The following is a 23,934-nucleotide window of genomic DNA, read 5'->3' on the forward strand; positions in this document are numbered from 1 at the left end:
GGTAAGCTTCTCTTTCATTGTATTGTGCAGTGATACTACAGCGACGCGAGTAAGGGATTCATACTTTCCTGTAACGCGATCATCCGATAAAAAGCCACTAACGAATCGATCTCGAATCAGGATGCTCCCCCACTCTTCTTGAGGAACTTGTTCTCCTTGATATCTCCGTGATTAACAGATCATTATACTCTGGCAACAAACAGCAGCTTCCTTTTTTTCCATGTTTCCTTCTCCTTCTCGCCTACTCTTTATATTTTCTTTTCTTCCTCTTACCAATAGCCTCTCTTTTCTTGGTTGCTTTGGCCAACCAACATCTACGTTCTCTCTTGAATGTTGGTTTTGCGAAATTTCACCGATATTTTGTCGTTGTTGCAATTGACCGACGTTTTGTTCTCCACAGTCGATAGATCGGGAACCGGGCAGTCTGGAAGCTCGCCGAGGGTGACGCTTCGGCTCAACCAGGTACGAGGAGCGAGGGATGAAAAGAAAGGAGGGGGTGCTACTAACTCCCGTCAGGGCGGCATAAACGCACAGGTATCTCACACTCACTCACTCGCAAACACGCACGCACACGCGCGAGCACGAACTTTTAGTATTAAATATATACATACATATATGTATTCGGTATTTGATTGGTATCTGATAGAAGTCCACGGTTTGGAACGATCGTTAAGAATAGCGTTAACTTTTGATATTCTTGAGAATATGAAATATTGAGAAACATTTAATTGATTGAAGCAGTCACAGAAACTTCGACAATACATGAAATGTGTAGTTGTTCAGAAATATTAAATTATGTGTTTGCACATGAAACAAAACACTGACGAATGTTTTAATAAATGAGCTATTAATCTTTATTAACTGTAACAGCAGTAATGTTGAGTTTTTACTGAAATTGTAAGACTCATTAACCTTTGCCATTTGTTCAATTATGTAAGAATGACGTTTAAAAGATATGTATCGATTAACAAGCCGAGATCATTGTTATAAAATATGACGATAAGTATATTATAGTTACATTAGAAATGTTAAAATGTAATGTAAGGAAACATTAATGAACAAAAAAAAGTGTATGTCTTACAAATACATGTAATAATGATAACAAATGATTCACACATTGTGACACACACATACGTGAAATATTTCATACGATTCGACGATTCATATACTTTAAAAAAAAAAGGAAAAAAATATTTGCAGAATCAAAATCAAATGGAAACTTCATCGAAGACGTCCTCAAACATCTCGTCAGGGGTTGTGAACGCCGTCTCAGGCTCCAGTACCTCTGGAAACACTTCGTCTACCGGCGATAGTAGCGATGTGTATGAATTTAAAAGTTCGAAAGAGCCAACACCAGTCAGGGGTGCAAGCTCATCGCCGAATCCTAATCCTGAAAAAGACAAAGATGGTAATAAATCTGGCAGCAATCAAGGCAATCAAAGTGGTAGCAACAACGTGTCTACCGCTGGTAGTGCAACATCTTCCGGTGAGACAACGACCGCATCGATTACTACCGATGATGCTCCTGCGATTTCAGCGTCGCCTTCGTCTAAACGCGCGTTTGAAAGTGACAATACAGAAGAGCAGGACGAAGAGATTCGTCGGAAAAAACGTAAAGATTCAGAACCTGTGAAAGAAAATTTGAAAGGTACCACCACAGGAAGACAAAGCACTGGTAGAAATTCCACTAATACCGGAGAGAAGGTTTGTTTACTGTTATTATTTGCTATACAAACTGTCATTGAACTAGTTGTACAAAGTGTCTCAAACTTAAACTTAAACGGTCAAACTGCGAGGTAACTTGATGTACAGGCAAAAAGAAGAAAAAAATGTTATATAAAATTCGTCAGCAAATGCTTTGTTACAGAGCAGTTTAAATAAATATTGTATGCATGAAATAAGTAACGACGCAATTTGCATTACAGCACATAAACGTTATCTGTATTATTTTGTCAACGTAGTTGAATATTAAGTACAATAAAAAATAATTATCTATAATTCAACGAGTCGAGGCACTAAATGCTTATCGTCAAATAGTCATTATATGTTCGGCCTTACCGAACACAATGGAGGTAGGGTTCGCACCGCGAAGGACAAACTCATCGAGCCAGGGAAAGCAATTTTCTAATTTCTAATTTCTCGACGGCAGAGATCTCCCGTGACCATATTTCATGCTTTTCGTTACCTTGCATCCTCTATTGTAGTCATACCGGACTACCAATTCCAAGGCTCGGTAAATTTCTTCATTGCAATGATCCCCATCACAAACGAACTCGAAAAATAAATTCATCGAGCCAAGAATAAAACTTTCAGATTCACCATTTTCTCCACAGGGATTTCCTTTGACCGTACTTCATGTGTTTTCCTTACTTTTATTTCATTATTGTAGTCATGCTCGACTCTCAATTCTAAGGCTCGGTAAATGTCTTTATCGCAACTTTTCTATGACATCCATAAATCCAAGACAGATATATTGCAAGGGACACATCCTGGGACCATTAGAAAGTGCAAATACTACTTTCTTAGCATACCTCCCTAATCCCGTAACCATAGACTCCACAGCTATATATAAGACCAACGCACAAAGAAAATAGACAGTTAATGTTTTTGGCAATCGCAAATACTACTAATACTAAAGTGCAAATACTACTTTCTGGGACTGACCTCACATCTGGAAGCAACTAGCATACCTCTCTAATCCCGTAACCATAGAATCCACAGCTATATAAGACCAACGCACAAGGAAAGTAGACAGTTAGTGTTTTCGGCAATCGCACAGAAGCAACATGGAGCAACCCATGGACGTAGAACAGTTCACGGTTAGACTATCAAATTCACTCTAATCTTATCATTTTACGAATTATCTCTCTTACGACAATCTATATTCCTCAATCATACCAATCCAACCCCAAAACAGCAATTCTGCCTTGAACCAGCTGACTTTCATTAACGTTGAAAGACAGCAAGCTACCGATCTGCTCAACGCTCTTTATACGTCGAGGTCAGATCGGCACGCAACATTATTATATCAGAGACTAATTTTGACAGTTCGTAAAAAGGTGCTACAATATTTAAAGCCTATACATGTTCAAACATGGTACAATGCATACATTGACTCCATAGATTTAACGAAACTTGCATTAGGTTTCAATTTACACCTCCGTATTACTGGTTCTTCTCAATTTATCGATAATAACGTTGAAATATATATGTCTTAAAATGTCGAATTATTTTCCAACATCAGTATTATCGATAACAAGAGATAATTACAAACTATAAAATTAAAAATAAAAAAAATAGGCAAAAAGATGATTAATCCAAAGAAATAAACTCTTTTCATCGATGCAAGTTGGATCTAATATCGATGCTGAATTACAGACATACAACATACATACACCATGAAATAAAAGTCGATGCATCGCGGCAATGTATATAGAGAACTTAAGAACTATGTCCCTGTTCCGTTTAAATACTATCACGTGCGTATGTTTATAATTGATGCCTCGGTTCATTGAACGAACTATAATATTTTCAATTCCTCGATTCTTGGTGTTGTTCTTATGCTTGTACTTTACATCGGTGAACAATGGAATTAATAACTACAAAATTAAAAAAGATTTTTGCTGATTTTCCATAAAACTACGTTTTTAATTCTTTGCACCAGTTTTTCATGTGTATTCACTTCTATTAAAAAAAAAAAAACTGTTCCAAATAAACATCAAAGAGCCAAATGGTAAGGGAAAATGTCACTACTTATTTCATGCATACATTATTTATTGGTGAAATTATAGAAAAGTTTTCCTCTTAGATTTCTATGATTTTTAAATGTTGTAGAAATCAACCCTTCTTGAATATCTTTATATTTTACCTGTACATATAGGCAGCGATCGAGGATAGTTTCCAAGATATTCGCAAAAAATTTGCTGACAAAACTAGCACATTGTGACACAGTACAAACAATCGAAATTTCATCATTTACACTACACATCGGCGACCATAGCTCGTCGTCATCGTATGACACATGTACTATAAACATATAAATTTGGGTACATATTATATTCGCAATCGTTGTAGCTTACGCATACGCTCTGCTACAGATGCACAATTATAAGTAGAATTTATTGCAGTAGTGGTAAAAAATCATCGAAATCGGAAAAAAAGTAGCTTCATCTATTTGTTTATAACTTTGTGACAAAGTGTTTGCTGACGAACATTATATAACATTTTTTCTTCTTTTTGTTTATAGATTAAGTAGTTTGACCGTTTAAGATTTAAGATACTTTGTGTAACTGATGAAAAAAGATACAGTGATTGAACAAATTCAAATTATTTGCAAATTAATCACTGTACGAAAAAAAAGAAACGAGTTAATGATATCAGGAGAAAGATATTCTGCATATTCTTCCTCTTCTTTTACATACTAGACATAACTTTGAGTGTTATAAATGGAATATAATCTATTTTTTTAAATAAAAAATCCAATAAAATGATATTTAAGTAATAAGACTAAAGTGAATATTAGTAAATATTTTAATAAATTGTTGGAAGCTGAAAGAAGAAAGTCCCGTGAATGGAACGTGGATGATTGATTGGTTGTTTTAGATAGAACCAATGCAAAATTAAATATAAAGATAATGAAAATATCATCTAAAAAAAAAAATTCGTGTAGCATAACACGTCTGTGTGTGAGGGAACTTATCTCTTTTGCTCTGCAAGACTTCTTTCTCTAGTTTGAATTTATTTGTTTAGTTTTAAGACCATACTTTGTTTAAAAAATGAAAGATAGTGATTTAAAATTGCTAGAAACAATTCTTATAATGCACATCTCTCTTAAAATAATATGGATTTTGTTTTATATACTTTCTCATACTGGAAATAATTAAAAATCACTCGCATAGCAAGGTAAAAGTATAGATATCTGATATACTATAGAAGTATAGAATGTTATGGAGAAAATTTCAGTTGAAATATTATGAAGTATTATGAAGTTTCTTTCTGATAAAATGTCATTCAATTTTTTAATCTGCAATTTTACTATATTTGTCATATTATGTTACATAATTTAAATTTAAATTATTTTTTCATACATTTTTTCATAGTTATTCGTTATCAAACTAGTTTACATATTTAGAATTACTGATAAATTAATATATTGATATTTCTATTTTTCTTTGCAGTGTACAAAATCAGGAAAACAAGGATCTGGAGCAACTTCGAATAAAAACAACCAAAATGTAACTTCGATTAGTACGGACAGAAAAAGTCCAAGTGCTTCTTCAATGGCAAGTAGTCCAAAGCCTTCAAATCCTTCTGGTTCAACGACTAACTCTAAAACAACTACACCAGCACCTCCAGAATCTGATGGTGAAGACGATCGATCGAAAGGATCAGATTCTAATTCAGCGCCTAAAGTACCACCTTTGAAAATAGTTATTCCACAAAGCACTACATCCGAGCAAGAGCAAGGGAATAGAAACGGAAAGAGCACATCTAATAGGAGTCACCAATTGCCCTATGTAGTTGCCAGTTCAAATAGTAACGATTCAACGGATAAAGAACAGAATCAATCCACTAGTGGAACAACAAGTCCTACTGAAAGCGGAAATACTAAAAATGAGGATAAAAAAGATTTTAGCGGTGCTTTACATGGAGAAGAAAGATCAACGCATCACCAGAGAGTGCTAAGAAGTTCGCATAGATCTGGTAATGGCGGTAATGGATCGGCGACCTTGAAAGAAAACTCCTCTTCTTCAGGCAACGGAAATTATTCGAACTCGTCTCCGCTACCAGTAACTACTTCGACGGATCGTTCCAACAATTTGTCACCTCAACAAAGACATCATTCACCGACGCCTGAAACTTCTGGTTCTGAAACAAATAAAAATACTTCGACGGAAGTTTCAAATAGCGGCACGACTTCAAAGACAAACATTGTAGCAGAAAAATCAGAAAAAAACAACGAAACTAGTGGAAAATGTCAAAAAGATAACGGAGCAGAAAATTCTGAAAACACTTCTACTACTACCTCATCGACGACATCAAATGTAGGTGCTTCTGCACCACCTGTTGAACTTCATCCTAGAAAAAGAAAAATGAAACCTAATAAGGAAGCACAACAAGCTGCTACAGCTGCTTCTAATGAAGCATCGGAAGCAACGAATACGGGTCCAGAGGTTCATCCACATGATCAACCGATTACTAATTGTTACCAATTATTTTTAAATATTAGAAAACAGGTTCGTTTTTAATGTTTGTGGTAATCCTTTTATAAAAAGCATATTGTAATCATATCTTGACACTTTTAGATTGAACGAAGGAGGAAAGGCCTTTTTCCAGTCCAACCAAAACCACCTCAGGGTTTCAAAGATTATTTAATGAATCGTTGTACATACGTGTTAGCTGGGAATGCAAATAAAGAGCCCAATGTTAATCCCCCGGTCGGATTGCAAGGCGCTATGAAAGACTTGTACATTGAACAAGAAAAAGAGAGATATCGTCTTAGAATGCAACATGTTGTTGAAAAAGAAAAATTAGTTTTATCTGTAGAACAAGAAATCCTTAGAGTACATGGTAGAGCGGCTAGAGCTCTAGCTAATCAATCCCTTCCCTTTTCTGTTTGTACAATATTAAAGGATGAAGAAGTTTATAATGTTATTACTCCAGAACAGGAAGAGAAAGATAGAAATGCAAGGAGTAGATATAATGGTAGATTATTTTTGAGTTGGTTACAAGATGTAGATGATAAATGGGAAAAAATTAAGGTAAACATTATAAAAGTTATAAAATTGTTAAGATACTTATACCTGAATTATATAGACAACTACAAATAGTACATTGTCTTAATTATTCAGGTTAAATTAAGTTACATGAAAACTAACTGATAGCGTTTTTTATATATATCAGTTCAAAAAGATGTAACACATTGATATATGTTCTACTAAAATTTGGTTTGTCAGAACTAGGATAAAATTACTAAAAAAGAAAATTACTATTTTAGGAAGCAATGTTACTGAGGCATCACAATGAAGCTGAATCATTACATGCTGTACAAAAAATGGATTGGGAATGGAAATTAAAAGAAGTTGGATTATGTGAATTCAAAGCAACACCTCAAATAGAAGATATTCATGTTCCAATGGTACATGTTTCAGATGACTTTGATTTGCTCCCAGCTTAGTGTACAGTGATTGCACAATTGACTTTGCATAAATATTTCGCTCATTCTGTGATCTCTTTCATATTGTATTCACCGTTCTTGCACAGTTACCAAATTACACTATATTACTCTTAAAATTGTAGTTACATATGGAGGCTATATTTAAAAAACATTCGATTCTAATTAGACTATATATTTTGTATTTAAATTTTTAACAAATTTTTAACAAAATTTAAATATGAGTATACTTATATATGTTATTTCTGTTTACGTAATATGTTTTATTCTCACATTATATAATTAAAATAATGAACAAATGATATTATCATGATATCAACTGAGGATTTGTAATCTACAATTTGAATAATAGAAAAATGTACATTAGTAATTTGGTACTGTATTTTTTAATAATACAGTCTCTTCGTAATAATGTATATATTTTGTACCTAGCAACTTATAATAGTGCTTTTAAATATTGTATTAAAAATTTAGACTAAAAAATCAATCAATAAATAAAACTATACAAGTAAAATTATTTTTGTTTTGCATTTTTGTCTTCTATCATTACATTTTTATTTTCTGTTGGAGGTTGATTAAGCGCAGTAACATTTAATTCCTCTATTTCAAAGTCTATTGGCTCATTATATTTCATAATGATATTAAAGTGTTTAGGTTCTAGAAATTGATTTTCATCAAGCAGCAAGGGATAACCATTTGCAATACATGTTGTAAACATTCCAGTACGTGGTGTTGTAGGTTCAATTACGTCATTTTTAGTAAATGTTATCTGCAATATAGAGATCATTATATTATGTAAACAGTGTAAATAAATAAATAAACAACTTTAAAGAAATATAAATACTTCTTTTTGTCGGCAAAAAAATGTAAATATTTTAGCACTATATTTTTCTTCTTTAGGATGATGATACAACTCGATTGCATATCTTTTTGCTAGTAAATGTACTAAAAGAGGAGTAGATATAGTAATTATATTAAATAGTGCAAATATTGTTCCTGCATTTGCCAAATTATCTTCTTCTAAGAGTTTCATATAAAGAAAAGGTTGACAAGTTACTGACATAAGTGATGTCACCAAAGAAAATATTTTAATATTACGGACTTTTGATGCTAATGATCCAACATATATTAAATTCTTTTCGGTAGTTTCATTGCATTTATCAGAAAAATGCTTTACTTGCAAACATGGTTTGAATCTCTGTAACAAAAAGTATATTCTTGTATTACTTTTACGAAACAAGATGTTTTAAGATGTATTACATAAACTATAAAATAATATACAAAAGCGTTGTAAGCACATAATTTTTTAAAAGAAAGATTAATTAGGTCAAATTTCGTTGTCTTCTATTAGATAGACTGGTAATTTGATGAAAATATTAAAATATTTCTTAAAAAGAATTTCTAACCTTGATATTACCGTACATACAATACGTAGATATTTGGTTAAACGTAATAACTTCTTGCACAAAGAATCTTCTTTCGTTCAAAATGCAATTCCGCAAAAGTGAAATCATAGTTAGCAATTAACTGTGGTTTATTATGTTATTTAAATATTTACGTATCATACAACGATAACGTTTCAAGATCGTCATAGATTAGAAAACTAAATACACAGGGTGTCTAATTTTTCGAAGCAAATCGTAGGAGCGCAATCTACAAATGAAAATAAAAGAAAATGCTGTATAAATTTTTACTAAAAAAATTATAAGTAATTGTTGAATACAGCGTATATGTATATAAAGATGTGTCCATAACAACGAATTTATCATTGCAGCACATAAAAAATTATCCGTGGCATAATACAGAATGAATTAATAACCTGATTGCAAATCTACAGCAAAATTTTCAAGAAATTCAAAATGTAACGAATTTCACTCTCATCACGCTGATATTTTGAAATAAAAGCTTATACATTTTAAATAATTCTCGTTGATTACAATAAAAATAAAGTAAATTAAATTCAATCCGGCTTCGCACAAGAGTAATTTTGTATTTGCAGCAATAGGTTTTATCATTAGGTTAAATATCGAAATAAATAAATAATTTATTTTGATAAGGATTAAGTGATTAATTGAATAATTAATTAAATATAATTTGTAAATGTTACATTTACGATTATTTAGGGCTGGGGAGGAATAAATTTTTGAAATAAGTCAATAAAACATTTTTATTTTCTCGAGTGATAACAATAAATAATATACTAAGTAATGCACTTATTAGCATAGTATATAATAATAGTATTTATTTATTTAGTATTTATATATTTTAGTATCTACTCTATTTTTTTGAAATAATACTTGCATAAAAAAAATATATATTTTCCAAATATATATTTTACTGAATTATACGAATACTATTGTGAACCAACTATTTGAAATATAAGATAATAGTATTTCAAATAATAAAATTATCCATTAATTTTTATTAAAAAAAAAAAAAATTTAATATTATCTTTTAAAGGTAGATTATACGAACTATACATTATCACGAACTTCTATAAATAATTCTTCTATGCATCATTTTGTTTGATATATACGCAATATACATATGTATCTTTAATACACATAATTTTAGACTTGGATAGTATTTGACGACCGCTTTTCGTCCGACCGTTTGGCTCCTTTTTGCATTATATATTTATTGGAAATTTTATTTTATACTTACACAAAAATATGATTGATTTTATAAAATTTATTATTAAAACATTTCGTGCTTTTGTTCAATATTTATTTCATAATTTCAGCATTTACGATTCTTGCTACATTCTTTCTTTAATTATTATTATTATTTAATTAACTTATTTAATTTCGGTTTATCATGGAAAATTTTTGTATAGTATATAATATGAAACATAAGTATATAATAATATGAAACCAATAAGTACATTCATCAATATACGCAATATCCGAATTATTTTTTTCGTTCCTGATTTTGTGAAGGTCATTGAATGGTATATCGTTGAATTCGTCATTTCATATCCACTTTTACATAATATGAATAAAAAGAATGGCATTCCATTAAAAAAATTGAAAGTTACAAAAAAGTCACTTCAGTTCGGAAAAAACAGTATGACTAGAAAAATTTTTTATTTACATACAAGATTTTTATTGTAATTTTTATTGTAGTTGTAAGAGTACAACTTTGCACTTTTTCATTTTTCCACAGCTTCACATCTGAGAGAAAAAATACGACAGAAAATTCATGAATATCCTATAGGCAAATTTTATACGTAAACGTACATGATGTTTGAAGATGGCGAATGTATTTAAAATGTATTTCGATTATTGTAATCGATTTATTTCAATGAACAGTACGTATAAAATTAATTGTCTTCTTTTACTAATTGAATGTAAATATGCATTTGTGCATAAATAACATAAACTAATATCGTATAAATAATTTTTCGTTTTGTTCTAGATATTTGGAATCAAAGATATAAACAACAATTAAAAAATTATTAATTAATATTAATTATTATTCTTAATTAATTCGCGTATTAACTTTATATTCATATCTTATTTCGTTGTTATAAGTATTAACGCCGAGAATTGACAGAATTGCAAAAATTTAAGATGATTCGGATAAATTCTCGTTTGATATTATAAAAGATCCTTCATTCTTTTCACATTATTCTTGCTTTCTACAAAAGATATAAAAATTTCTCGCAGTACTATGTTCGTTGTTGAAGATAGTCGTAGTTCTTATAATTGCTAACATCTGCATCACTAGCATTTGCAAATAATTATGTTATCGATTATTTCGATTTTGTTGCCATGTTTTCAATTTTACGCAAGTAGGAAATCACAAGGTACCACGTGATTGTCGTTTACAAATGATCGTTACGACGAGTGTTATTCTGTTTAGTATCATGAAAATATAAATGATACGTGATGTGTACAAAAGTTTAGCTATTCCCTGAGCATTTTGCGAAGTATTTGACATTTTTCGTTGGTTGTTTGAAAATTGATTTTATAAAATTAAGATTTTATGATATTTATAAAACATGGCGCCTTAAATTAGGTTATAAATACGTTGAATCTTAACGTTCTTCTATGAATTAACTGTCTTGTATTACGGCAATTGTAGTACATATTTGAATATAAGTTTTAATATACTAGTAGATTAAATTTGTAATGAAATTACATATCAGTATCATTGTTATGTATATTAAAAGTATAAATTGTTTAATTTAATTTATAAAATGCATTGATAATTAAATTCTGTTTCATTACATAAGAATGACAATCGTAAACATTGACATTTTTTAATGTTTTGTTTCAAAATCATGCATTTAATATTTAGAAATTGCTTGTAGTTTATTGCAAGTATGGACAAGCAAGTGATAACCAAATGTATATTTGCTGCTATGCAACATATATAAAAATATGAAAAGTAACTCCAAAAAAGAAAATATTGATGCGAAAAAAAAATATGTTTTTTTCACTGACCCTGACATTATTGTTCAACGTGCTGAAATATCTGCAGCAGTAAGTTGGATAGAATTTAAATTAAATTAAGTATTTTTATATTATATTTTATCATTTCACGTATATTACGATGATTTTGTAAATGATAATTATAATATAACAATTTATATCATTATCGACAGTATAGCCTAATAAAATATAATTTTAACAGCAGCAAGATTACATTAGTAAGCAATCATCTAAAGACGCAACATCTAATGTTCCAGTTCAATTTGACTTGAAAAGTTTAGAGAGCTTATCATATCATTCTGTTCAACCATATCCTTTCACATTTATAAGTGCTGTGAAACGAAAATTAGCTTTAAACGATGGTTCTGAAGTTTATAGGAAAACTCCCAATAATGAAAATGCAGTTAAACCAGCTATATTAGAATCTGATAGTACACAGAATTTGCATCAAGTTGTACAGACAATGGATTTCGTAAGGCCACTAAAGGTTCCAGATTTGAAAATTTCTGCAAAGAAACTGGATTTTTCTAACAGGGAAAATTGCGCATCAAAAGAGTTGGTATCACAAAAATTTGAGACACCTGCAAAGGAATTTATTCATGAAAGAGGAGAAAAATCGACAAAAAGTTTTGAACGAGTTCAAAGAAGATTAGATTTTTCAACCTCAGATGTTTCGTCAACCATCAATAGCGATGTAGAGCCATTGAAGGTGCCAAATATTTCCATATCTTCGAATTTGTCAAAAAAGAAGGAATGTGTTAGAGAAAATTCTAGAGAAAAAGAAAACAGATCTAAAAGAATTCGAAAAGATGAATCTTTGTTTTCTAACCAAGATGAAACAATACAAGATTTTTCTAAAAGATCTAAAAGTCCAAGACATGCTTCTAGAAAAGATATTTCTAACAATGTAAATGAGAATACATTAGGTATGAAATTAAAAAATGACAGATTGTCATTTCATATTCCAAAAGAAAGTGACTTTGCTCCAACAAAACCAAAACCAAAAAATTTTGCAACATCAACTGCTAAAAAGATTAACGATAAGAAACATAGATCTATTAATACTAGATCTTTGAAATCGAGAGATTTTTCTTATAATGAGTCACTTTCTGAACGATCTTCAGAATTATCAGGTAAGATCACAACGAAAGAGTCTAGAAATATGTTTGAAAATTTTGATTCTAAACATAAGAACGATTCACATACATTAAAACAAATAGATGATCAGATATGTACGTTTTTATCAGAAAATAGACAAGTTAAACAACATCAAATAACGTGTCAAACACAAGGAAACATATTTTTCAAGGAACAAAATAAGAAATCCGAAAAAGTAAAACCTTCAACAAGTAAAATGGATAACAAAATATATATAATAAATTCTAAAGAATTTGAAGATATTGAAAGTGTAACTGATTCAGACATGAGTTTAAGAAGTCAAAGTCCAATTATTGTGTCTACACAACAGATAAAAAATAAAGATTCTGAGAAAATTGCACAAAGTGTTAATAAATCAAATAAAGTTACTGAAGATTTAAAGTATGTAGATGATTCATTGACACAATCTACTAATGTAAATACAAAAAGGGAAGAAACATCATTTACAGAAAGCATTGCTACTACAATCAAACAAACTAGTAATAGTAATGAATCTAATTTAAACAACAGTATTTTATCAAGCGCATTATTAGATCCAAGAAAAATTTCATTTAGAGATGAAAATCAATCACAACAGGAAGAATTTTGTGATTTAATTACACCAGATATGAATCTTATGCCTCGATCTAAGCGAAAACGGGAATTTATGCAAAATAGTAATATGGAAGCTGAGTTTAAGTATTCAAAACATAATATGAATAAAATTGATACAGAAAAACCAGAAAATAGTTCATTGGTAAGTAAACATTATTATTGTATTTTATATATTACATTATATTATATATTACTTTATTTAATCCATGTAATTTTATAAAACTAATTTTATAATTATAGTTACATCCAACTGCACTACATATGCAATTTAAAGCTGAATTGCATCTTCTTGATTCATTTAATGAATCACTGAGACAGGTTATAGATGTTGAAAAATGTTTATATGATGTTAAACAAGATCAAGAAAAAGAATTACCATTGCAGCATAGTCAGTCAAATGACCAAGTGAAATCACATTTCTCTAAAGTAACAGATGAAAGGAATACTAATAATATGGAACATTCTGATGACATTAATATATCATATAAACATGTTGTCACTGATAAAGGTAGAAGATTTAATAAATTATTTGTTATAATATATGAAAATTATTAATTACTAATGAAAATTATTAATTATTAATATTGATATAGTGTTTCCAATTCAAAAAATCCATCATATTACAAGTCAGACTGTGGCAAGTGAATTTGACAATGTGAATAAAGTAATTAAACCAGTAGTTAAAGCTGTAGAAGTACAAACTCAAACAATGAATGATATTGCAACTCAAACAAATATACGTTCAACTCGACGAAATGTACAAAGTAGATGCTCAGAAATATGTGGAATGTCGTATGAACAAGAATTTGTTGGAGACAACGAAATTCCACATCTTTCTTTAGACTCGGTGGAGCAATTTGGAGATTTAGATCAAATAGAAGAAATATCATTGTCTAGTAAGCTAAGAACGATGTCCGAAATAAGTTTACACGAAACAACATCGTCTATACGAACAGAGACTGGAACGGAAATTAGCATCTCCACTCGAGATATAATTTGTTCTTTTAACAAATATTTAGATTTCGAAGTAAGTATAATAGATAAAAATTTATATAATAAATTATGATTAATCATGTTACGCATTTTTGTAGATTGCACAACTACTACAAGATGAGAAACAAAGATACGACAAAATTGAGATGTTGTTCAAATCTCGTGAAAAAACCTTAATTGATCGAACTAAAAAGTTAGTGAAATTGGAAGAACAAAAACGAGCATTAAAAGATACTGGGCAAGATAGTCGTGTTAGTTCTGTGAAAAAAAAACAGAGAGCTTTACTTTTAAAACTGCAACAAGAAAAAGATGAAATGAATAGGTATTGCAATTCTTTATATTTAAAAATACTTTATTTAGTTATGTTTATTTAGTTTAATTATGTTTTTAGATTAAAAGAGCTTCACAAAATTGCAAGTCAAGAACGTAAGCTTATGCTACAGAAACAGAGAAACATGTTCAATCCTCAAATATCTACTAAAAATATTTTAACAAAATTAAAACGAAGTGCAGATAGTCAGTCTCCAAGGAAATTATCTGGACCTATGAAGGGTTATGATATAAGAAGTAATAGTTCTATGAGTTCTTTACTTGATTCTGATAAATCTCAGCACGATCGATCTCAAATAGAGGCGCGCATGCAGATATCAGAAAATGATTTGCATTTTTCTAAAATTAATTTACCAAAAAGTAATAAATTTACAAATTTCGTTAAAGAATCCAATGTGTCACCTGATAAATCTGATGAGCCTATACAAAGTAATAAATTTCCGAATTTCGTTGAAGAATCTAATGCGTCGCTCGATAAATCTGATGAGCCTATACAAAGTAATATATCTCAAGAAAAATATCTTTATAAAGCACAGAAAGATGGAAACATATCCAAATATGAGATAAAGTCAAGAAAATTTGAAGAAAAGATGCCCAAAGCAGACATTATAAAATTGAAATCTCATCAACATTCTGTTGATCCAAAATTAATCCTAAATCAGCCCATGAGTATTTCTGGGAAATATGTTTTTGAGAAAGAAAAATCTTCTGAGGTAGAATTGTCACAACAGAATTCAAATAAATCTATCTCTGAACATATTAAATCAGACTCTGAAACTTTAGTAGAAGAATTATCTAAGAAGTCGAAGCCTTCTCAAACAATTGATGATCATTTTCAGAGTATAGTATCTCCAAAGGAATTTTTGAAAACTGTTGCTACAAATAGTGAAATTTTGTCAGAAGAAATAAGTTCTGTTAGTCAAGATACCATATTGAAAACATCAAAATCATCACAAGTGTCTGAAGATATTTTACAGACGTATTCAAAAAGCTCTAAACGAAGCAATAAATCAATTCTGACTGACATGTCCAAAAATACTCAATATAGTTCCGAGTCTAAATCAAATTTTAAACGTAGAAGTTCAAAGTGTCAAAAAAGCAAATCATCATCTAGTATAGATACGGAAAATATATTAGGATCCAAATCCAACTTTCAAATGTCAGAAGAACTTGTCAAACATCATAATAAACGAACAAAAATAGAAAAGGAATTTATTCAAGATGATAAGAACGATGATACTGCAATTACGGATAAACATACGAAGGAGAAGAATTTAAAATCATTAACAGATAGGGCAGATGATTATGACAGTAAAGAGAATGTATTTTGTCAAAAAATGTTTGATAAAAATACAAACTCCTACGAAAATTTCTTGTATAATCAAGACAATAATGAACATAATTTTGATGGGACATCCACGAAACCTCAAATTGGTAACTTTGCTATTTCTCATCACAGTTCCGGAGAAAATAATAGAAATTATTCCAAATCCGTGATTGTTAGTTCGCAAGATCATAATTTAATATCTGAAAAACTTGAGCAGTAAGTATATCTTTCTTTAAATTAATTTATATATTTTATCGTAATTTTGAAAGGCGTTCATTTATAATATTAACATTTAAATTAAATTTGTAAAATTACGAATCACTGGAGATACATGTAGAAGTCTAATAATAAATGTATTCACGTATTCACACTATGAAATGAAGCATTGTAAAAATAGATTCAGTGAACGGCGTTATTGCAGTATTTTACTGTTGGCAAAGAATATCTGACTTAATTTTTACAACTAAATAATTGTTTTTAATAAGTTCGAACTTTTGCAATTTTGTATTACTTTTTGTGTAATAATCGATATGGAAAGTGTATTTGTATTATCAGACGTGGTTACATTTTTTAGAGTTTTGAATGCACGTGAAGCTGCGCTTACTTCGCGGAAAAATTGTGTAAAAAACTGGATGGCTTGGCATACGAAGTTAAAAGCTGAAGAAGATCACGTTACTCAAATGGAACAGGCTGCACTTAAACTTATAACTGCTGCATCTAGTGCTTTTTTACATCAAGGTAACTTTATTGTTGATTTTTTCAGTTATGGCTTTATATATATATATATATATGTATAAGATGTATTGTACAATAGTATTATTTAATAAAATACTAAAAAAATATTATATATATATATATAAAATAACAAAATTTCTTTGTGAATGAACAGATACTTTTAAATATATAGAAATATGTATAGAGTATGATATTTAATAATTTTTAATTATCTTTAATTATATAAATCTTTTAATTTTGATAATTAGAAAGGAATATGTGTCATTTTATAGATACTACTGTTTCATCGGATACTAGTGATATTGAAGGAAGAATAGAGTTACTTACGGAAACATTAGCCAAAAAACGAATAGAAATGTCACGCTTAAAAAAGGAAGCCAAAAAACAAACAAAACAAAAACTTCGGGCTTTAGAGGCCAACTTATTGAATCAAATTAAGGTAAATAACTTAATATTGATAGTAGATTTGAACAGATTGATTTTATAATAAATTTTATAAGATAAATTTTATTAATTATATATACAAAATTATCTTTAATGTTCAAATAGAAATATGACACAACGATTTACGAAATGCGTAAAAAATTGGAATCAGAAAAAGGATTTTCTAAAGATAACGATAAATTAGCGATAGAGTCAAAATCATTAGCGGATTTCAAAATACCTGAGATTCCTCTAAAAAAGCTGCAAGATATGTTCAAGTGTAGCGATTTGTTAAGATCTAGGTCAGAATCTGATTTATTTTCTACGAAAAGATTATCAGCAAAAGATTCCATGAAAAATATTAATTTATTACAAGGGGAAACTATTGAAACCGATAGAAATGATTCTGAAGTGCACAAATCTTCAAAAAGCACGAGAATGTTGGAACAATTGAGTTTTGCTAAAATGAGTATGGCAAATGATAGTACTCAAGTTTTTGATGAAAATATATCAGAACAAATTGAAAGTGATAAACTTGCTTCTGCTTCGATGTCATTAGTTTCAGGCGGACGACTTGACAGAAATATTTCTTGTGAAACTGGAAGAGATGAAATCGAAAACAATCAAAATGTTTCTGAAGTTATTAGAACTGAAAGCAATATATCGAAATCCGAAACAGATATAATTACACAATCCGAAGCTAAACTTTCTAAATATGATGCTACAATTCAATCTGATTTAAAGGAGTATAAATCCGATTTTGACACGTTTTCTGAACAGTCTCGGGCTAAAACTATTTCATCACAATTTGAAGCTAATAAATTACAACATTCAGAATATTCACATATATCTTCAAGAAAATCGAACGATGTTCAAAATTCCAATACGGAAATCAAGACCGAACTTACTAATGACAATATTGATTTCTCTAAAAAAATGGACTTTTTACGTTTAAATAATCAAATTTTGAACGAGGATATAAGTTCACTAGAAAATGAATTAAAAATACTTTCAGAAATGATGTCGCGTTTTAATAAAACATCAAACAAAGAAACAAATCACGAATCACAAAGTGAAGAAAAAAGTACATCAAAGGATATATCAGAAATACTTTCAGTATCTGATAAAAATAATGAAACTTCTGACGTGGAAATCATAAAAGAGAATAAAAACACAAATATAGAATTATATCAGAAAAAGAGTAATTCTGATATTTCACAATATATGACAAATGATACAAAATTGAAATCAGTTACTAACTTTAGTGACAATAGAAGTATAATAACGAAAGAAGTTGATAATGTAATATCTATTATTATGCCAGAAAGTAAAATGTCGCTTTCTAAATCAAATAACCAGGAAATTGATTATAAAGCAAGAAGCAAGAAAATTTTGAATGAAATTGAAAAATCTATAATATCAGAACATATTAAAGGAACTAAGGGCGATATCAGTCGCTCGGAAATGTTGATTGAGAATAACAATTTAAACTTATATAAAAAAGATGAAAAAATATCTAGTGATACTTCTGCTGGCATCAGGTCTTTATCTGAAACTTATTCAAAAACAATGCAGAGTGAAGAATGCACGAATGCTATGGAATTTGAAACAATACATTCTGAAGAAAATGTTGATACAGATATTGAAGAAAATTTGGTTAATTCACGTAATTTAAAAAACCGTCAATCATTAGAATCGAATAAAAATCTTTCTTTCCTTTCAGAAAAATCTAATTCAAATGAAAAAAATGAATCTTTAAATCAATGTACAGATCTCAGTCATAGCCCAATAATAAATGATGTACTTACTGTAGAAACTCACTCAGAAAATAAAAGTGATTCATCTCTCAATATTCTGCAAGATGATTCAAAACAGACAATAGTTACAGAATATATAAATGAGTTACTAAAAAGACAAATTTCTCCACAGTTATCAAATTTAACCAAAATAAATAATAATTCCATAGATTATATGAAAAATACAGTAAATGATGGTAAATACAAAAATATAAATGATGTATATCCAACTTCAGAAGTGGAAAGTGTAAAATTAATCTTAAATGAATACAAAGAATTTAGCGATAATAATAAAAGTGAAGTATCAATTGATGAGTTAATATCTAAAGAAGTTTCTCAGAAATTTGTACAGGAATCGAAACAAAATGCTTCTGATCACACTTTAAATATTAGCAAACAAGAAATCGATGAGAATGAAAGTCAGACACAAGAAATATTTATTAATAAAACTTTTGATAAAGATGATCGAATTGCATCTGACTCATTTGGTACCCATTCTACATGCGAAAATTCTCAAAATCAAGCTTCAAACTTATTGAACGATGACTCGAGTATATTATTAAATTCAAAAGATATATCCCAAAGAATTAATGATTCTAAAAATCAAAGTAATGTAATTAGTGATGTAGAAGATGTAGAAAATATGTTACTATTTATTCCGAAAAGTGAATCTAATAATATTGCTATATATGGAACTAAATTTGAGGAAACAATTATAGATTCGCATTTTGAAAACTCCTATGATAAAGCTAAAGATATATTGGATATCATTACTAAAAATAATGATAGAGAACAATATGAAGAAGAAACTGAGCACAGTATAGAAACCGATGATTTTCAAAAAGCTATTTATGATTCTGTGATTAAGATACTGGATAAAGTTGAAAAAAGTATTGAGGATAATCCAATAAAAGAAAAAATCGAAAATGCAAATAGCATAGCAAGTAAAAATGAAATAAAAGTCATGATAGAGGAGAAAGAGAAATCAATTTTGAGTTCACAAAATAAATGTTTAGAAGAAAATAAAGATGAAATAATTAGCGAAAAAAATATTACTTTCGATATTGACAGTGACAGAAATGTTAATGACAAGATAATAATTAATGAAATTAATACAGAGACCGCTATAGACCTAGATGTATGCACAAAAATCAAAGATGATGAAAATATGTGTTTTAGTGAATCTAAATCTCGAGAAATTATTATAACAGAATTAGAACTAGGAAGTGCGGAAAGCGAAAGTTTATCAGAACTCGAAATTGATGCTAAAATAGAATTGGCAGAAGAAGAACTTAGAGAAATAAATAAAAGCGATAATAAAAAGGAAACCCAAGAAAAAACAGTGCAAGAACTAAAATCATTGGAACCTATAATAGAACAAGATAGTTCTGATGGCGAACAGCTTGACAATTTGGTTGAAGTAACTGAAACTGTGTTGGATGTTATAGAAAAAGAGATTAAATATTCTACAGATTTTACTAGCGAATCAGAATCGATTTCACATAATAAAACAAATATTCAAAGTGTTAAAATTGAAAAAAATGAAATACAATATGAAGTAACTCCTCCCGTAAGAGTAAATGATATTAAAACAGTAGAAAATATTGAAGCAGTTACATCGAATGCCTCACAAAATATTATAGATAAAACCTTTGACATTTTGAAAGATCCAGAGTATGAAGATATTTCAGAAGAAAGTCTTGAAGTTTCTGAAATATTTGATAAAAGTGAAACTCAGAAATCTACTCTTTCACAAAAATCATCTATATTGGGAAAATATGAAGCAATACCAAAATCAGGAGATGTATTAAAAATACTTGATGAAATTGCACAAAAATTTTCATCAAGTTCAGAAAATGATACAGACCAATTTAAAAATAATAAATATATTTTAGAAAACAATAAAAAATTGCAAACAGAAATTTCTGATACAGACAGCGTTGCATCTTCAAAAGTTGATAAAGTAATTGATAAAAACGAACAATCGCTAGTAGATAATTTGGAAAACCAACAGCCTGAAGCAGTAACACTAGAAGAAGAAGATCAATTGATTAAAATAATCATTAGTTCAAATGAAACTGCAGAAAAAGAAAAACAAGAACAAGATGTATTATCTGAATCAAGTGAAGGTAGAGATACACCAAAAGGCGTATCGGAAATTGAAATGGATTCTCCTAGAGATCTTAATGATTCAAAATTAAATATTGATGTGTTAAATGATGATTTACTGAGTAATTCAAACATGGAAAATCAAAATACAGATTCAAAAAATGCATTCCATACCACTCCCATTGTTGCAACATCTGAAAAGGATATAGAAGTTATGATAGATAAATTAAAAGGTATGATTTTTATTTATATATAATTTTAACTATTACATTACTATCAAATTGGGACTATATAATTTGAACTTCATTAAAAATACAGTTTTAAGTATGTAATTCATAATTAAATGGTATTTTTTTATATTTTGTAAATATTTTTTAATTTTTTAAATGGAATTCTTTTTCTTTCATATGTATATAAATTTAAAACTATTTAAAACTATTAAATTATTGAGTTTTAAATTATATTGCTATTGAATGAATATATAAGAATGTAATAAATATTTTTACAGTATAAGCCATATATGTTGGATATAATCATTTAAATTTAATTTAGTTTTAATATCATTTATATAATTTAATACATAAATGATAATATATTCTTGCATACCAATATTACAGAGACACATTTTGATCTTTATGTTGGCTGTGTATTCCTGTGCAAAGCATTGCCTCGTATAGCTATGTATTATTTATTTTCAGAATAGCAAAGTCAAGATAATTACTTAAAGGTAATACAACACGAAACTTTGAATGAAACAAACATTGACTTGTTCCTTCTATACAAATCAGTGTTGCATGAGTGCTTGACCTGTACTTATTGATTTCTTTATGCACAAAAAAAGCCTGTAAATATTGTGCAACACAACATAAAACATTATATCTCTTCTATTTTCTCAAAATTTAAAAAACAAAATGGCTATGTCTAAATGAAAACATATACAGAGTGAAACACATAATCATCTTGAATATCTCTATTGTTTTCTGAAATATGAAACTTTGTTAACAAAAATTTTTTAATACAAAGGAGGCCATAATATAATAATTTTTTGTATGTCGAGAGGTTTAAGATCATTTTAAACTCCATTTTTATGTTTTCTGTTCCATTAATTAATACAGCAAGATATTCTTTATGAAAGAAATATTAACTTATATGTCGAAAAATTATTATTTAGAAAACATTTTAAACTTAATTCCATAAAATCTATATTGCTATATTAATTCCATAAAATCTAGCATGAAAGATAAGAAAAGACAGAGTAGTCTTGTATCCTCGTACTATCCCTTTTTATACGTAAATTTTATTTAAAATTAAATTTAAAATATCTAATAATTTTTTATTAAATTAATGATTTTTCAACATACAAAAGTTAATATTATTTTTATAAAAAATATCGATATTGCATTGATTAATAAAACAAAAGATATTCAAGGTGATAAAGTTACTGATCACATTCACCCTGTATATAATCTTGGAATGTATAATTTTATCACAATATTATTTTATTAATGCATAATATTATATTATTTTATTAATGCATCAGAATATTTTTTTAATCCATATTTGGATGTTTCCCTCTTTTTTAAAAAAATCATCAAAGCACCTAATCAAAATAAAATGTGGACTCATAATGTAATGTAAAGATTCGTGTTGCTTTTCCTAGACAATTTATTTATAAAACTTCATAATTTTGTATTATTCCACATTTTTATTTACACAGCCTCATTGAAACAACCTGGTATGGAAGTTGCAGACTGGGAAGCAAAATTGCTTCGCATTGAACAACTTCAAATTGAGTTAGAGGTAACAATTTTTGCTATTGTATTTTTTATGTAGAAATTATTTTATTATAGAAATGTTTCTTTATAATAGATTAAGAAATTAGAAGCGGAAGAAGTATCTTTCTATGTTAGAGAAATACCAAACAAACCACCACCTCCCTACACACCACCTGGAAGCGGTGCAAGAATTTCAACATCTCTTGGATCACCTTCTCCTCCTCCAGCCGTAATTCCTTCTAATATAGAAGAACTAACCGCATTTACTGAAAAAGCCACAGCAATAATATTTGAAGCTAAAGAGACTGGAGAAGATATTATGAACTTAGAAGCTCCTTCCGAAATCTGCGAATTAACCAAAGAAAATGACGAGACTGTAAAAAAGGACAGAAGAATTTACAACACATTCCTGTTTGATTTATGCAAAGAAACAATCGCTGAAGTTTATCAGGCTGAATATGAAAAACCAGGTCCAAGTTGGACGAAACCAAATGTGAAGACGAAACCCACAATGAAGATCCCTAAAACTATACAAGAACTTAATGCTTATGTGAATAAAGAAGTGGCCACATTGTTTGGTTTTAAAACGAAATTACAACGGGAAAACATGGTAATGCGTTGGAGTAGGAAACGAAGAGACAGGGTTGATGAATTGTTAGCTAGAGAAGCCCAGGCTGAGGAAGATGAATGGACAAAATTCCATCATGATGAACTTGCGGTAAAAAATGGTCTTACTGTAACTATATTAGATACTTTGTTAATGGAGACTGTGAATGTAGTTAAAGTAGCATATGCAAAGAAAAGGAAAGTAATGGTTTAGTTTTTTTTTTTTTTTTTTTTTTTGCCGACGTTATGACTAATGACTGGTAATGAGATACCACTATATAAATTATGAGATCGTTTAATTATGAAAGATAACATAATTATTTTAAAATTCATTCGACCTGAACTGTCATATTTTTAATGAATTTCTCTATTAATTAATTTTTATCAATATCCTGTATATGATCTGTAGGCTGGTTCCTATTTTTTTGATAAATCGATCGTAAATAAGGAAACAAAAAAATGTAACGAATTTATTTTA

General features: G+C 29.1%; 3 protein-coding genes and 1 long non-coding RNA gene across 9 annotated transcripts in view; 2 read left to right on the forward strand and 2 right to left on the reverse strand.

The window, feature by feature from the left end:
• LOC122528838 (ankyrin repeat domain-containing protein 12) overlaps positions 1-7,688 on the forward strand; it is a 29,616-nt gene extending 21,928 nt beyond the window's left edge. For both annotated transcript variants that reach the window (XM_043654395.1, XM_043654396.1), the window contains 5 exons: positions 401-534; positions 1,201-1,704; positions 5,178-6,236; positions 6,306-6,761; positions 6,998-7,688. In XM_043654395.1, the coding sequence (XP_043510330.1) occupies positions 401-534; positions 1,201-1,704; positions 5,178-6,236; positions 6,306-6,761; positions 6,998-7,177 (2,333 nt within the window). In that variant the 3' untranslated portion in view covers positions 7,178-7,688. The remainder of the gene's footprint in view (positions 1-400; positions 535-1,200; positions 1,705-5,177; positions 6,237-6,305; positions 6,762-6,997) is intronic.
• On the reverse strand, positions 7,684-8,808 carry LOC122528839 (transmembrane protein 70 homolog, mitochondrial). Its single transcript, XM_043654397.1, has 3 exons — positions 8,581-8,808; positions 8,019-8,372; positions 7,684-7,943 (listed from the first exon to the last, which is right to left on the reverse strand). The coding sequence occupies exons 1-3, from the start codon at positions 8,686-8,688 to the stop codon at positions 7,689-7,691; spliced, it is 717 nt and encodes a 238-aa protein (XP_043510332.1). The 5' UTR covers positions 8,689-8,808; the 3' UTR covers positions 7,684-7,688.
• A 2,025-nt stretch (positions 8,809-10,833) lies between these two features.
• LOC122528857 (centrosome-associated protein 350-like) lies at positions 10,834-23,745 on the forward strand. Of its 5 annotated transcripts, XM_043654442.1 has the most exons (13): positions 10,841-11,273; positions 11,490-11,661; positions 11,813-12,743; positions 12,858-13,504; positions 13,603-13,870; positions 13,956-14,389; positions 14,454-14,677; positions 14,747-16,228; positions 16,587-16,750; positions 17,020-17,186; positions 17,297-21,308; positions 22,793-22,875; positions 22,945-23,745. In XM_043654442.1, exons 2-13 carry the CDS (start codon positions 11,560-11,562, stop codon positions 23,668-23,670), a joined length of 9,240 nt encoding a protein of 3,079 aa, XP_043510377.1. In that variant the 5' UTR covers positions 10,841-11,273; positions 11,490-11,559; the 3' UTR covers positions 23,671-23,745. The 5 variants fall into 5 exon arrangements, with proteins under 5 accessions (XP_043510378.1, XP_043510377.1, XP_043510374.1 ...); XM_043654443.1 differs by lacking the exon at positions 22,945-23,745 and adding an exon at positions 21,774-21,802 and having other exon boundaries at positions 10,834-11,273; positions 11,813-13,504; positions 22,793-22,825; XM_043654439.1 differs by having other exon boundaries at positions 11,813-13,504.
• On the reverse strand, positions 21,171-21,952 carry LOC122528858. The gene is made up of 2 exons (XR_006306680.1): positions 21,682-21,952; positions 21,171-21,269 (listed from the first exon to the last, which is right to left on the reverse strand). It is a non-coding gene; the product is annotated as an uncharacterized LOC122528858 (long non-coding RNA).
• Positions 23,746-23,934: the final 189 nt, after the last annotated feature.

Source organism: Frieseomelitta varia, unplaced genomic scaffold (assembly GCF_011392965.1).
Source record: "Frieseomelitta varia isolate USP_RPSP 00005682 unplaced genomic scaffold, Fvar_1.2 scaffold_265, whole genome shotgun sequence".
Lineage (NCBI taxonomy): Eukaryota > Metazoa > Arthropoda > Insecta > Hymenoptera > Apidae > Frieseomelitta > Frieseomelitta varia.

What these genes read in the sequence shown, in the direction of transcription:
- LOC122528839 (XM_043654397.1), bottom strand. Translation starts at nt 8,688, where the DNA reads ATGATTTCACTTTTGCGGAATTGCATTTTGAACGAAAGAAGATTCTTT. An exon ending in GTATGTACGGTAATATCAAG is followed by an intron (nt 8,373 to 8,580) that starts GTTAGAAATTCT and finishes TTTTTGTTACAG; the next exon opens with AGATTCAAACCATGTTTGCA. An exon ending in TTTTTTGCCGACAAAAAGAA is followed by an intron (nt 7,944 to 8,018) that starts GTATTTATATTT and finishes TCTATATTGCAG; the next exon opens with ATAACATTTACTAAAAATGA.
- LOC122528857 (XM_043654439.1), top strand. Translation starts at nt 11,560, where the DNA reads ATGAAAAGTAACTCCAAAAAAGAAAATATTGATGCGAAAAAAAAATAT. An exon ending in AACCAGAAAATAGTTCATTG is followed by an intron (nt 13,505 to 13,602) that starts GTAAGTAAACAT and finishes TTATAATTATAG; the next exon opens with TTACATCCAACTGCACTACA. An exon ending in ACATGTTGTCACTGATAAAG is followed by an intron (nt 13,871 to 13,955) that starts GTAGAAGATTTA and finishes ATATTGATATAG; the next exon opens with TGTTTCCAATTCAAAAAATC.